General features: G+C 52.5%; 4 protein-coding genes across 4 annotated transcripts; all 4 read right to left on the bottom strand.

Annotated features, from left to right (window-relative positions):
* Nucleotides 1–653: 653 nt before the first annotated feature.
* Nucleotides 654–2426, bottom strand: J4E83_009595 (uncharacterized protein; the record flags this gene model as incomplete). Its single annotated transcript, XM_049336480.1, has 1 exon — nucleotides 654–2426. One exon carries the CDS (start codon nucleotides 2424–2426, stop codon nucleotides 654–656), a length of 1773 nt encoding a protein of 590 aa, XP_049184413.1.
* A 1707-nt stretch (nucleotides 2427–4133) lies between these two features.
* Nucleotides 4134–5626, bottom strand: J4E83_009596 (uncharacterized protein; the record flags this gene model as incomplete). Its single annotated transcript, XM_049336481.1, has 2 exons — nucleotides 4134–5579; nucleotides 5618–5626. 2 exons carry the CDS (start codon nucleotides 5624–5626, stop codon nucleotides 4134–4136), a joined length of 1455 nt encoding a protein of 484 aa, XP_049184414.1.
* A 1125-nt stretch (nucleotides 5627–6751) lies between these two features.
* On the bottom strand, nucleotides 6752–7669 carry J4E83_009597 (uncharacterized protein; the record flags this gene model as incomplete). Its single annotated transcript, XM_049336482.1, has 1 exon — nucleotides 6752–7669. The coding sequence occupies one exon, from the start codon at nucleotides 7667–7669 to the stop codon at nucleotides 6752–6754; it is 918 nt and encodes a 305-aa protein (XP_049184415.1).
* Nucleotides 7670–11080: 3411 nt separating this feature from the next.
* On the bottom strand, nucleotides 11081–12627 carry J4E83_009598 (uncharacterized protein; the record flags this gene model as incomplete). Its single annotated transcript, XM_049336483.1, has 2 exons — nucleotides 11081–12034; nucleotides 12082–12627. 2 exons carry the CDS (start codon nucleotides 12625–12627, stop codon nucleotides 11081–11083), a joined length of 1500 nt encoding a protein of 499 aa, XP_049184416.1.
* Nucleotides 12628–12678: the final 51 nt, after the last annotated feature.

The raw sequence follows: 12678 nt of genomic DNA on the forward strand, positions 1-12678 counted from the left end.
GCAGCGCAGCTCGAGTCCCCGGCTAAGGACCACGAACGCGACCGATACCGCGCGATTGATACGCTGAGCATCATGATGCCGTTGCTCTGATACTGAGGCCCGTCGAGATTGAAGTGCGTAGGCACGTGAGGGCGAGGCGCAACGTGGAGACAGAAGTTGGCACGCCGGAATGTATCTGGTCGCGGGATACCGCCGCTGGCTGGATGTTCCTCTTCTGATACCATGGTCTTCTGTCTCATACTTCGGCGCAATGGCGAGTGAGTGCAGGAATTTGTTGGTGGAAACCTCCGGTTTTCAGGATGTCTCGCTCCTTTCTAAGGGTACCCAAAGATGAGTTCTATTCACCCACTGTCACTTCGTCCTCCACATATGCAATAAGAGAGGAAATTGAATGCACCCATATTCTTGCGTTCTATAGGTCTCTCCATTTCGAACGAACAGCATACGACATCCGATACTCCACTTCCAGCGGCCGAATCCGATATCCCGATTGACCTTTCTCCAACCCTTTCGACTTTGTCTTCGATACTAAGGATCCACTCCTCCTCCGCGACCCGAAACCCTCAACGCCAAACCCGCAACTAGCCCGTCATATTCACTCGCACCATTGTACCCCTCTCTGAACCACAAGCACCCCTTCTACCATGCCACGACTACGCGATATCAGGTCTCTTCTCTCGCACTACATGCACTGTAATGCGATATCGAGACTCTTCGTGCTGAACAACCAAAGGCCCGATCAGCGTCCCCCGATGAGCTGCGGCATCGATGTCTGGTACGGCGATCTGGAGGTACTGCGGAGATCTTAAGTATACTGGATGGAGCGGTGCTGTTGGGACAGACAAAAAGGCAGTCTGGCGGTCAATTTCGTCTAGCATGGTTTGTGAGAGCATTGAATTTGCTTGGACGCTGGTCGTGGCGGTTTGCGCTGTTCGCGCTGTATCTGGCACAGGTTGGCTGACCTCCGCAAGCTGGTGGATGTTTCTGGGAGATATCTGTTCCTCCTGAGTCTCTGGAATTTCGCGGGATCTTTGCGGGGTGGAAATGGGACGCTTCTCGCATTGGATTTTGCTTGGCCAATGGTCGCGACGGGCGCCTCTCGGGTTAACTACCTCTTCTTGCGACAACTTCCCCGCCTCTTCTGCGAGTCGCATCCCATCGACGTCCTGCTCGGCAACATCGATAGCGCCCATATCAACATCCTCATAGATCACGGCCTGTGAGCTTCCATCATTTACAACGTCCGGATCGAAGAAGCTGACGACGGAGTCTTCATGGTAGTGTCGAGTGTTCACTCCACTCGACTTTGGAGTATGATACGTCTCGTCCTCGCTGTCCTCAAACTCCGCAGGAATGCCCCCGGGAATATTCACGACTTGATCTTCGCCCATTACGAGATCTTCATCGACCTCCACATCCGCCTGCACCTCATCAGCTCCCGTATCGGTCTCCTTCCGTGACGGCGAACCGCGCTGATCGCTTATCTTAGCATGCTCTCCAAGTTCATCAACAAATCTGGTACCCCAGCTTGGCCGCTCGTCTTCGGAAACAGACTCGACAGCGCGTGGTCTCTGCCCATGATGCATTCTCCTGCGCTTCGCAGGTCGCCCATCCTCGCTGATAGAGAACGGATCGACAATGATCATGGAAGATACTGCACTCCTATCAGTAGGCTTCCCTGCTACCGGATCTAAATCCCGTATCGGATCGACCGGCTGCTCAGTTTGCATCGGTACCTTGGGCGGCCGCCCGCGCTTCCGAGCTAGCGCAACTGGCGGAAGTTGCTCACCTGCCGAGACGAGCTTCTGAGGCCGGCCTCCCTTCTTTGCGCCCGAGGATACTGGAATGGCCGCGGCTATTCCAAATTCTTCAACCCGAGCGGCATTTGGAGGGCGGCCGCGCTTCTTTGGTATCGTCGCGATTGCAATGGCTGGAGCAGCGGCTTCCTTCTCGGTGATGGCTTTCCGCGGACGACCTCGTTTTCGCGGTATCAGGGGAGTCAAATCAGCTGGTGAAGTTTCCGATTCTGGCGCAACTTTCGGCGGTCGGCCTCGCTTCTTGGGAACCGCGGGGGCTGGAATGACTGGTAAACCTCTACTTTGTTTCTCTGGGGCGCTCTCTGCCGGTTGCATCTGCGGATTCGGTGGCCTGGAGTAGCCTAACAAGATAATTGACGAGTCGTCTTGGGCCTTCTCCTGGGGTCGATCACGCTTCTCCAGGACTGCAGGGACTGCAGCAGGCGATTGCTCGACTGACATGACTTTGGGCGGACGCCCACGTCGCTTGGGTAGATGAGAGCTGGGCGAAGCTATGGGCGCATCCTCCATGATCTTTCGTGGTCGCCCGCGCTGCCTTCGCGCCGGGACGGCGGTGACATCAATATCGGCAGTGTGCCGTTGAAGCCCAGCGTTCTTCTTTGGGGGCATCGTAAGTGTTCTCGAAAGAGTTGTGACAGTAGAGATTGCACAATGCGACCGTGGTGGGAGCGAAGGGTGGGGTTCAGGTTGCACAAGCTCGACTGATCGTGCCAAGACTTTTACGCGACTTGCGCGCGCCAGTTACTGACGAAGGAAGCGACCACGGCCCACATTGTTCCAGCACACTGCTGCCTGGAAATTCACTGGCATACCTGTTAATGCCGACTGCGAAATTCTCATCACCACCATGGGCATGGTGCGGCGCACATGACTGAACCCAGGAAAGTTGGACAAACCTTTAACATCCCGAGGTCGTCAATATCTGACGGATCAATTACGACCAGAACTCACATGGCATACGATTACGATCAAGGAAAGCTATTGCAGTAGGCAATTTGATTTGACGCTATACTAATTAAAAATGCTGAACAAAAGTAGGATACGGGGTATCACACCCTTCTGGAGATTCGGAACGACAATCGTCATATATGGCCTCAACAGCGGGCAAACTCGGTAACAGATCATAAAGAGCTACCGATGAGTAAGATAGCGTAGATCTACTACGCGGTTTATCCGTCATCGTTCTGACCCATGATCAGTTACCCGAGCATCAGAGAAACTTCAGCACTTTCCTTGACGTGACGCCCGATTCTGAATCATTGCGATCCTCCAGGACGTCCACCCCAAGCCGTGCCGAATTCCGCTTCTACAGGTGTCCATTGCGCTTCCGTCTTCCCTTTCGTCTCGGCTTGTGATTTGGAGATCGTGGTGGAAGAAGTACCATCCTGTGAACAGGTTGAATGCTCGTCTAGCCGAAGCGCTGGCAAAAGCATGGAGCGCTCGATCCTACTTCCTTCAATGCGTATCTCTTCCGGGAGATTGAGACGACGCAATACGGATGCTTCGACCATTGCGTAGACCATAATAGCCATGCAGCTACACAGTATACACATGCGTACAGTACCGCGGTCGACGTCGATGCCAAACCCCAAGGCAATACCGGCAACAACAAAACAAAAATTGCTCATGTGCGCCACAACTTCCACGCCCTTGCAGATGTCCAGCGCCAACCCTTCGATCCCCGAGTAGTCTTTATAACCCTCCGCTGGTTTGTCTAGCCCTGTCTTTTTATCGATCCAGTCATTCAGGCCTCTAGCAGTTTGTACGAGATATTCATGTAGGGATATCCTGAAGTAAGAGAGGGTTCGTGATGTGTGGTGCAAAGTATAAGATAGCATATTGACCAAAAGAAGAATGTCAATGAGTAATGCGAACTGCGTGCCCTGCTCGTGAGCGTAGTGGAGCACCTGGCTCCCTAGGGATGTATAGTTTGTTTGGTTCATCGTGCTTTTCTGGTCCTTGGTACGATCAAGTTGGTTGTGTGTATTCGAGAGATGTTGTCTTGAGTTCTGGCTGGAAGCATTACGTTAGCTTTTGTAGATACCGCCCTTCTCCACTGTGCTTGCAGGGCTCTCATCACTGTTTACATACAAAATAAGGTTGTAGGCATAGGAAGTTTGGTGGTGAACATTCTGACTCATTAGTGCACCTTGAGCAAGTGAATCATCGAACGTCGATCGAATCACATGATCTGAGGACTGGCCTCCTGTCGAGAATTTCCAGACTACTACAACACCAGACGGCTGCAAAGGAGCATGAACACGACATGGGGTTCATGTTGTCATACATGCGGAAAAGGCGGCGATGGACTCATATCTACTTCGCTTGCTCGGTGAAGCGTTCCCTCAGAGACTTCTCTTCCTTCACATCGCGCGGCACATCCTCCAGCTCGCTGCAAGATTCTCTTTCGACTTCCAACTCATACATCTGTTGCTTCAAAAGCGCATTCTCTCTATCTTTTGCTTCGCATTCGTTGCATGCTTCATGCGTTCCACCTCTCCTCCTATCATCCAACAGGTTGGTCCGCCATTCCTCCATCACGTCCATGCTGGTCTGATTTTGCTTCTCATGTTCTGCAGCTTCGTATATATGCGCCAGAACAGCGACGCGCGGCAGGTCTGGCGAGTCGAGTATTTGACCCTCGAAACTGGGGATCAGAATACGCATGAAGTTGTCGGGATGCTCACGATGAGCGTTGTTTCTCCGTGTGGGAGTACGGTCAGGTAGTGTGGAGGGTCGGGCAACTCGATGCTGGTCGCGCAGACTCTTGAGATACTCTGACACCTTGTAGTTGACCGTTCGACCCGTCTCTGCTTCTTTCTTGTGTCTACCCAGCTGGTTGGCAGAGTCTTCCGCGCCCATGAGGTCGACGATGGTAAGGATGCCCCTAAGCGTGCCGTCGTTGCGATCGTGTACCCGAAGCTCGAGCCAGGAAGGGCCACGAGAGGACGTAGGTTTGTCATGGTGTTTGGCGCGGCGCCGGATAGATTCACTTCGTAGCTTCTTGAGTTCTTCGGAGGAGTCGCACACCGTGGGTGTCATGTACCCGCCGCCTTTTCCTTGGTAGCGGAAGTAGAGGCCCGTGCTGGAATACAGAAATATATCGGCCCGCGAGGACTCGCTGTTTCCTACGACAAGCTTGCCTTCCTCACGTTTCAGTAGATCATGGGGCGTGTTGCAGCACACCTCCACGAAAGAGACATGGATCTGGAATTGGGGGAAAGCGAGAGTAGCAAAGCGATCGAGGAGTGAGGGATCAGCTGCGTTGGGCTCTATGGTAGTGTGGGTTTTGCCAGATTGCGTTTCGCCATAAGTGATGAGCATGATGTGCTGTCCGTGTAAAGCGGTCTGGATCATCGGTTCGAGTTCATCGAAGACGTTGGAAGTAGGGCAATGGGGACCAAAGACACGCCAGAAGGTGTAGGCTTCGCCGGTTCCGTTGATGATAGAGAAGTCGTTCCACGTCCATTTCGAGATGGGCTGCGGCGGTGCTTTGCTGGCGACTCCTTGGGCGGGCAATTTGGGCCGCACGCGGCAGTAAAGCAGCACCGGATTGACGTGACGGAAGAGTGCCTGGCGGGCTTTCTTCAAAGACTCGTTCATCTCGGTAGTGGCGTCTTTTCTGGCTGCGTCGAGTTGGATAGGTAATTCGCCGAGCTCATGCCCTAGCTGTCGGTTGTCCTCTTCCAGTCTCATGATATGTGCATTGCTCTCTTCAACCCTACGTTCCAACTCTTTTTTACGTCTTTCGAGACCCTCCAACTGATCTTGCAAATCTTTTCCAAGCACGTCGCGTCGACAGAGCTCATCTTCAATCGCGTCACACGTGAGCTGCGTGGCCCTCCTGGCAACTCTGAACGCGTCGGCTCGGGAGAGGGCCATGTCGAAAAGCACATGGAAATGCCATAATCACGGTCAGGAACGAGAGCGCTTTAATAGCTGTTTCCTCGTTGTAAGTAGCTGGTCTTGCATCCAATTGAGAGGGCCTTTGTTACGTGTCGTGACGCTCACAGCCGGTATTGGTCCCTACAGGTGTCTAGCCACTACCGGCTTAGCGTGCTCACACCGCACAGCTACCTCCGCCGCCTCAAAACCATCCCAACGTTGAAGGGCGACACTGGTCACGCTTCTTCCCGCCATCTGCCTAGTGTTGAGCTATCTACACAGTTCACAGTTCACACTTCATATAAAATCTGCATACCACCCACTTATTGCTGCCATCGTGTTGTGATTATGACCGCGCAAACAACCGCTGGATTTCTAAAGCACTTGAAGGAAGCCATACCACCATTAGCCGTTCAAGCAATCGATCCTACCATCACACTGAAACCCTCTTCGCACAGGCAGATATTAGACGATCCACCAGACTGGCTACCTATAGCTCGCAGTCAATCGATAATCTGGCAGGCCTGCGCAGAGTTGCCGCGCCCAGTTGACCTGATGGAACGTCATACCGACCCAAAGACTCTTCTTCCGATACTATCGGCATCGCCATCTCATCATCGCTTGTATGCTTCGAAGTCACCGGTTGTCGACCGCGCTCTATCGATTCAAGTGCTCGCCTCACTGGACGCATCACACCAGCGACTGGTCTTGCGAGTGGAGGATGATGACGAACGAGGGAAGACTATACCCTCACAGCTATTGTTGAAAGACATGCTCGTATCAAGGCAGTCGGATTGCGTTGTGGCCTTACGACATAAATCGCCGGCTAAAGACTCCTTTCACAGGGTCTACATAACGGCAGCCTCCAAGACGCAAGCGGACAACTGGTACCTTGCGTTGAAGCAACTTTCGGTTGGAGCATGGGAGTAGCACGAGTGCTCTTCTCATTCAACTACGGCTTCCAGATCAACTACGAACGGTCCCTCCAACGACTCAATCCCGCGATCATCTCACATGCACGACCTCGTCTTCTCCTCCTTCAAGTCGCCCTACAGCTGCGCGGCCTTCATCAATTCCTCCAGACCTGCCGTGATACCATGCGGGTTCTTCCAAGTGTCTACGCATCTTTCATCGTCCTTTACCTCCTGCGCTACCCCGATCACCGTCGTCAAATACATACCGTCCTCTCCGTTGAACTCAATATGGTTGGTGTGAAAGTCGGATCGCAAAGGGCGTTCTCCCAGGTTCTTCTTTTTGTCATCTTTCCAGCCCAACTCTATGACCTGTGCGATACGCGCGTACAGTGTGCAGAGATATTTCATGTAGTTTTCTTCCTCCGGACTGACGTTTTCTCGGTGGTGGAAGCCCTTGTAGGCGTACTCGAATACAGATTGCATCACGAAGCCCATGTTGTGCATTCGATCAAATGCGTCTTTGTAGTCCCTGGTTTCGATGATTTCCGTGGTCCTGGGCTTGACTCGACCGTGCTGCAGCTTCAAATTCGCGATCTCGACATTTTGTTGTTCAAGAAGATGCTCGTATTCCGAAGTCTTGGTCAACATGACGCGGACGAATCGTCCCAGATCTGGATCACGACGACTCGCGGCTGCGTGTCCGTCGTCGGCTGACGGGTTGTCGCGAAGAACCCCAGTTACGAAGTCCTGCACAGCCTTATTCATCGACTCCCACCTGACCATCGGATCGATGTGACGAATGACCTCTTTGAAGTTTTCTTCCAGCAACTGGATGCGCCCGTTGGCATCAATGAGCTCGAGCTCTTTGGCTTGGCCCTCCTTAATGCGCTCGTCGTACTCGCTCAACTTGTCGAGAGCCTGGCTCAGGCGTGTAGTGATGGCTTGGTTTTGTTGCCGATAATAATGAAGGGTGCCGTTCGCGGGACGTCTGGCTTCGCTTTCCAGGAATTCCTTTTGGAGGTCCTGGAAAGATTTGGAACCTGATGATGCCATATTTTTGGTGGAGGCGGTGCGCGCAACGAAAGGGATGGTATCTTTGTTTCAGACTAATGTGATGGATGTGGTATAGTTGATGATCACGAAATAGAATATTGGATTAGTGCGACGTGGGTGCCTCGACCCGGGAATATATAGTCACGCTGAAAGAAAGCAGGAGCTTGGTCTGTCAAACAAAGCTTCAAGTATCGTGTAGTTACGCATTACATGTTGTCGCACTGAATGAAAGCAGAAGGGTCGTCTGAGAGGCACGCGTGACATTAGAAAATTTGCTTCGCTGCGACGTAAATGTGAAACATAAAGGCTCGCGGCCTCGTCGATTTTGCCGGATGCGAATTTTTCTTTGCTGTGAGCGTCGTCCGAGAGCTCCACTGCTTCCATCGTGGGCGCTTTCTACACGACCTACAAGAACATAAAGCATGGTTGTTTCTCTTGAACTAGGACGGCATCAACCCTGCTACCTTGCGAACGATCTCTGAACGGAATTTCACACCTCCGGTTGCAGAATCCTGCCTCTTATACGTCGAAGCCTCCGTCCCGCGTCCTTGGTCATCCATTCAGACTTGACTTCAGCCATGGATTATCTCCGCCTTATCGATAGCCTGTGGTGGCTCATGCACCCCAATACTCTCTTTGGCTTGTTCAGTCTTCTGGCGACTACTGTCGGTCTCTACCTTGGCATCCAAAACACCCTACTCTTCGGCCTAGTCCTCGTTCTTGGCTACTTCTTCGGCCGTAATGGCGCCTCGTTCAATTGTCCTCACTGGTACCTCCGTGGCGTGCCCATACCAGCGGACATGAAGCCCTCTGACCGTGAGACTTGGATCACCAGGTTGCGCGGTGAGCTGGCAAGATTCGGTGTCATCTTTGTACGAGAGCGTAGCGAAGGGATGTCGGGTATGTCGGAGGTTGCTCGCGCAGTATATATCGAAGAGTTGTTCGAACGACTGCATGACGCTGCGGATGCCATGACGGACGAGGAGAAGAGGGCCTATGGAAAAAAGTTGGCAAGGCAGTTCATGTGGTTCCAAGAGGGTTCGGTAGGCTGGCTCGGCATGGGAGGCTCTTTGCCGCCGATGCCACCTGGAGTAGGAGAATATGGTAGCGGTTACGGTGGAAGACAAGGTTTGACGTGGATAGGCAGAGACTGAGAGTGAGATTCGGGCAGTAGAAAAGTCAGCTGGAAAAACCTCTTAGGTAGTAGTTATTTTCTGGTAGGCTCGATAGTGGCGCATGTATTCGGAAGCCGCGATGTTCGTATTGTGAAACGATGAAGTTTAATTTGAGCGATAAGCGTCAGTTCAACTGACATTGTGCCTAAATTTAATGCGCAGTGGTGGCAAGACTTGTGTTCTTCAGCGACATCGGTCGTTGGCGCGGCCTGCAACTCAAGACGGCGTTGCAATTCGCGGGTGTCGCGCCATCAAGGTCTCCCGCGGAACCACCTCATACAAGAAAAAAGCAGAACAGGTCTGCAGCCTACATTAACGTAGAGACCTGCAAAGTAGGTAGCCTAACGTCGATGTAGGCTCCAGACCTGTTCAGTACTTTCCTAGGTTGACGTGGAGCTACTGGTCCATGCAGGCGGATCGCGATACCAACGGCGTTCGGGCGCGATATCCTGGAAGACTGAGAAAGTTCATCTTCGTCGAATCCGTAATGTTCTCAACCATTCATTGCGCAGCGAGTGAATCTGGATGCCGAGGGTCGCGGTGCCCCTAAGAGGCATGGCTTGCGCGGCGTAGAGTTTGCCGATCTGGATGAACGCGACCCTCATCGAAAGTAGACAACCACCTCGCTCTCCTCTGCCACGTCAAACATGGCAGACTTCATAAGAACTTGAGTCATCGCTGATGGCGAACTCAAGCCAGTGATATTGTCGTTAGGAAGGGGCTGGTCGGAGAGCGGTGTTGGGCGTAGTGTTAAGGTTGGTGAGGACAAACCTCGGGACCTCGAGAATCGCCGGGGACACGTGATATCGAGGGGCAGCCCCTGCGCTATCCCCGAACCAGACAGCTTTAGCTTGCAGGTGGCGTCGAGCTCAGCTTCCTCCAAATTTGCTCTCGACACACATCCCTCAAACCACGAACAAAATACCCAATGATCGCATACGGAATCGCCCGTCGAAAAAAACGTCTATCTCGCCACCTCCCCTCCGTATGGCAGGAATGGCGATTCGTTTGTGACGATCTTCGTGACCACGGTGGCAACGAATGACGCTACAACACAGACACGTGCAGCCCAGGCTCGTCTCTATGATGACAAACATGGCGATAGATGCCGAGATTCTAGAGGCCTTACTGCTCATTTTGTTCACAGCACATCAACTTACGTGTGAAGCAGGAATTAGTCTTCGCCAACGATTGCGTTCCGCATATATCTTCTTTCCAGCAATATACGCGACATTACCTGGGCAAAAACGCTTCTGAACTGTATTTTTGCTACCTGCTATACTACATACGAGCTTCAGTGGTTTCCTATCTCCTCTTTATGCCCTTACTGCCCGAGTAAGATCGCGCAACCTCCTACCAGGCGCGCATCTTGTTAACTTTCTTCTCGCATCCTGCCTTTTCTGTTGGAACATACGTTTACGCAATTTACTCCCTTTCAGTATCGTCGCGCTCGTTGTGTTTGACGGTTGCATTGGTTGCATTGGTCGCATTGGTTTTGTCAGGTTCGTCATGTTCGTCGGAATACTTCTCTGGCACCCAGTAAGGTCTGTACCGGGGATACCGATCATGCAGATTGATTGGGGCGCGTGGCTGAGACGGCGACGTGGTGCGGTTCGAGACTGGATCAGCCGAGCAGCATAACACGACTAGAACAATCACCACGATAACTGCGAGTTTGGCGTAGCGCGTTCGTAAGAGGGCCCGTAGGAATCCCCGAAGACGGCCAGATGACGTATACGCCCACCAACCTCCGGCTATAGCTACGGCCGAGCCTATGGCGGCCTTGCTCCCGACATTTCCAAGTATGGATGCCAACATGCTAGACAGATGTCTGCTAAGTCCTATTGGCTGGCTTCTTTTATTGACGAAAGTTGCTATTTTTCAGGGGAGTTGAAAGAAGAAGTGGAAGTATGGCCGGGAAAAATGCGACTTTCAGGCGATGAATATGGGGTCGTGAACAAAGAGAAGTTTGCTGGCGTTTATGACGCTTGCTTGGACACACAAGTGAACGTTTCGAGGACGTCGAGAACATTCTCCACAGTACCGAAACAATGCCTCAGGGTCCTGGGGAGGAAAGACATCTTCGCCTCTAGGTGCCACGACTTGGTGTTTTGAGTACTTCAATACTGCCGACGGTCTTCTCGCCCCTCCGTCTTTTCGCTCCCTCGTAGACATACCCCTCATGCCCTTATAACATCGCCCAAGAATTCTCTCCGCGCACTTTGATCGCCGACACTCAATCACATTGGCCATCATCGCTGCCGCTGTCACTGATGATGCTTGCACTTAGCTGCGCTGGGGCGTGTTCGACGAATGCGGGAAACTGCGAATCACCCACCCGCTTCGGGAAGTCGAGGAAGCTCCCAAAGATCTCCCAGAGGAGATCATGCATCAGCGCATCAGCACCTGACTGTTTCGCTAGTTCCGGTAATCCCAGTTTCCGCAGATGACGGAAGGCCACCTCGCTCGATTTGATACCATCAACTGCTTGCTCACCACCCTTCGTCATCGTCTTGAGCTGCGTGTGGTGTAATACCGATCCCAGATGCACAATGCTTCCAAGGCCAAGGTGCACACCGATGAACTCGTACTTTCTCCCATGATCTTGCCAACCGCGTAACTTCTCTTCGAAAACAGCCGGCGTCATACCACCAGGCACATAACCGCCACAATGGGAGAACAAGCGTCGTACCGCAGAGGGACAGAACTTCCCCCTTACTTGACCAGCGTTACCCTTCGCTACCCAGTTGGCAGGGTCCATCGTAGAGGCTATGTGGAAAAAGATGGCGTATACCACATATTGGACGCTGGTCAGCGCAGTAACACGCTCTGTAGCGAGCATATTGCCAACATGCGCGGCGTAAACATCCATAAAGGTAGTGCCCTTGTTTCGCCTACCCAGAGCGCCGGTGTCTCGCATAACGCCTAGACCCATGTTCACAACAGCTACTTGCTCGGAGTCGAGTGCGATGTCTTCGCGCGTCAGCTTCGACCACCTTCTCCACCATTCAATTGACTTCTTGTCTCTCTTCTTCGAAGGTCGGGACGTAACGTCATCATTGCTGCCACGCTTTCGCTTTGGTCCTTGGTCGCACGTTGGAAGCACAAATGGCATCAAGGCTGTCACGATCTGGACCGTGTGTGGGCTCCACTCGTCGTTCGAGTCGAGATATTTGAGATTGAGCACGTCCTAGGTGGATTAGCGGGTACCAATCACTGCAAGAGATGCGAACTTACATCCAGAACGAACATTTCGAAGAATTGCTCAACTCTGATTTTAACACCACTTGGGGTATTGTCGAGTAGAAATGAAGTGGCTTGGTCGTCCACATCCGGGTTATTAGACGGCATTCTTCGGCAAATAGCCATGCTCAAGTCTTCGACCGTGGAGCTGAGATTTAGCTCCATGAGGTCATTCGGGTATACTTGTTGATCGATAGATAGCGTGTTCTGCACGTCTTCTCCTGATTGGCGGCAATGTTCGAATGGTGATATGATGGGGCCACCACAGCCGACTATGCTTGTATCCGCGTTCGTGGAGTATCCAGTTCTGTCAAGATCGGAAAGGAAGGACTGGTCTCCCGTGGACGATGATTCGCCAGAAGCTAGTTCCACTAGTTGCGAGAAGGTGTCGAGAACCCCATGTTCATTCATAAAGCTGTGAACTTCGGCCGTGTCCTTCGGAGTGATGATGTCAAAGGGTGCACCCATAGTCGGGTCCGCTTCCAAGTCGTTCGAGTTAGGCGGGTTGCAGCCTATCGAATTCTTTCCCATCCCTTCCATTATTCCATTGGGGCATTCAGTCATCGTGAATGTCGGGTGTATGCAGCCTGT

Source organism: Alternaria metachromatica, assembly GCF_023757995.1.
Source record: "Alternaria metachromatica strain BMP 0045 chromosome Unknown scaffold_34, whole genome shotgun sequence".
Taxonomy (NCBI): Eukaryota; Fungi; Ascomycota; class Dothideomycetes; order Pleosporales; family Pleosporaceae; genus Alternaria; species Alternaria metachromatica.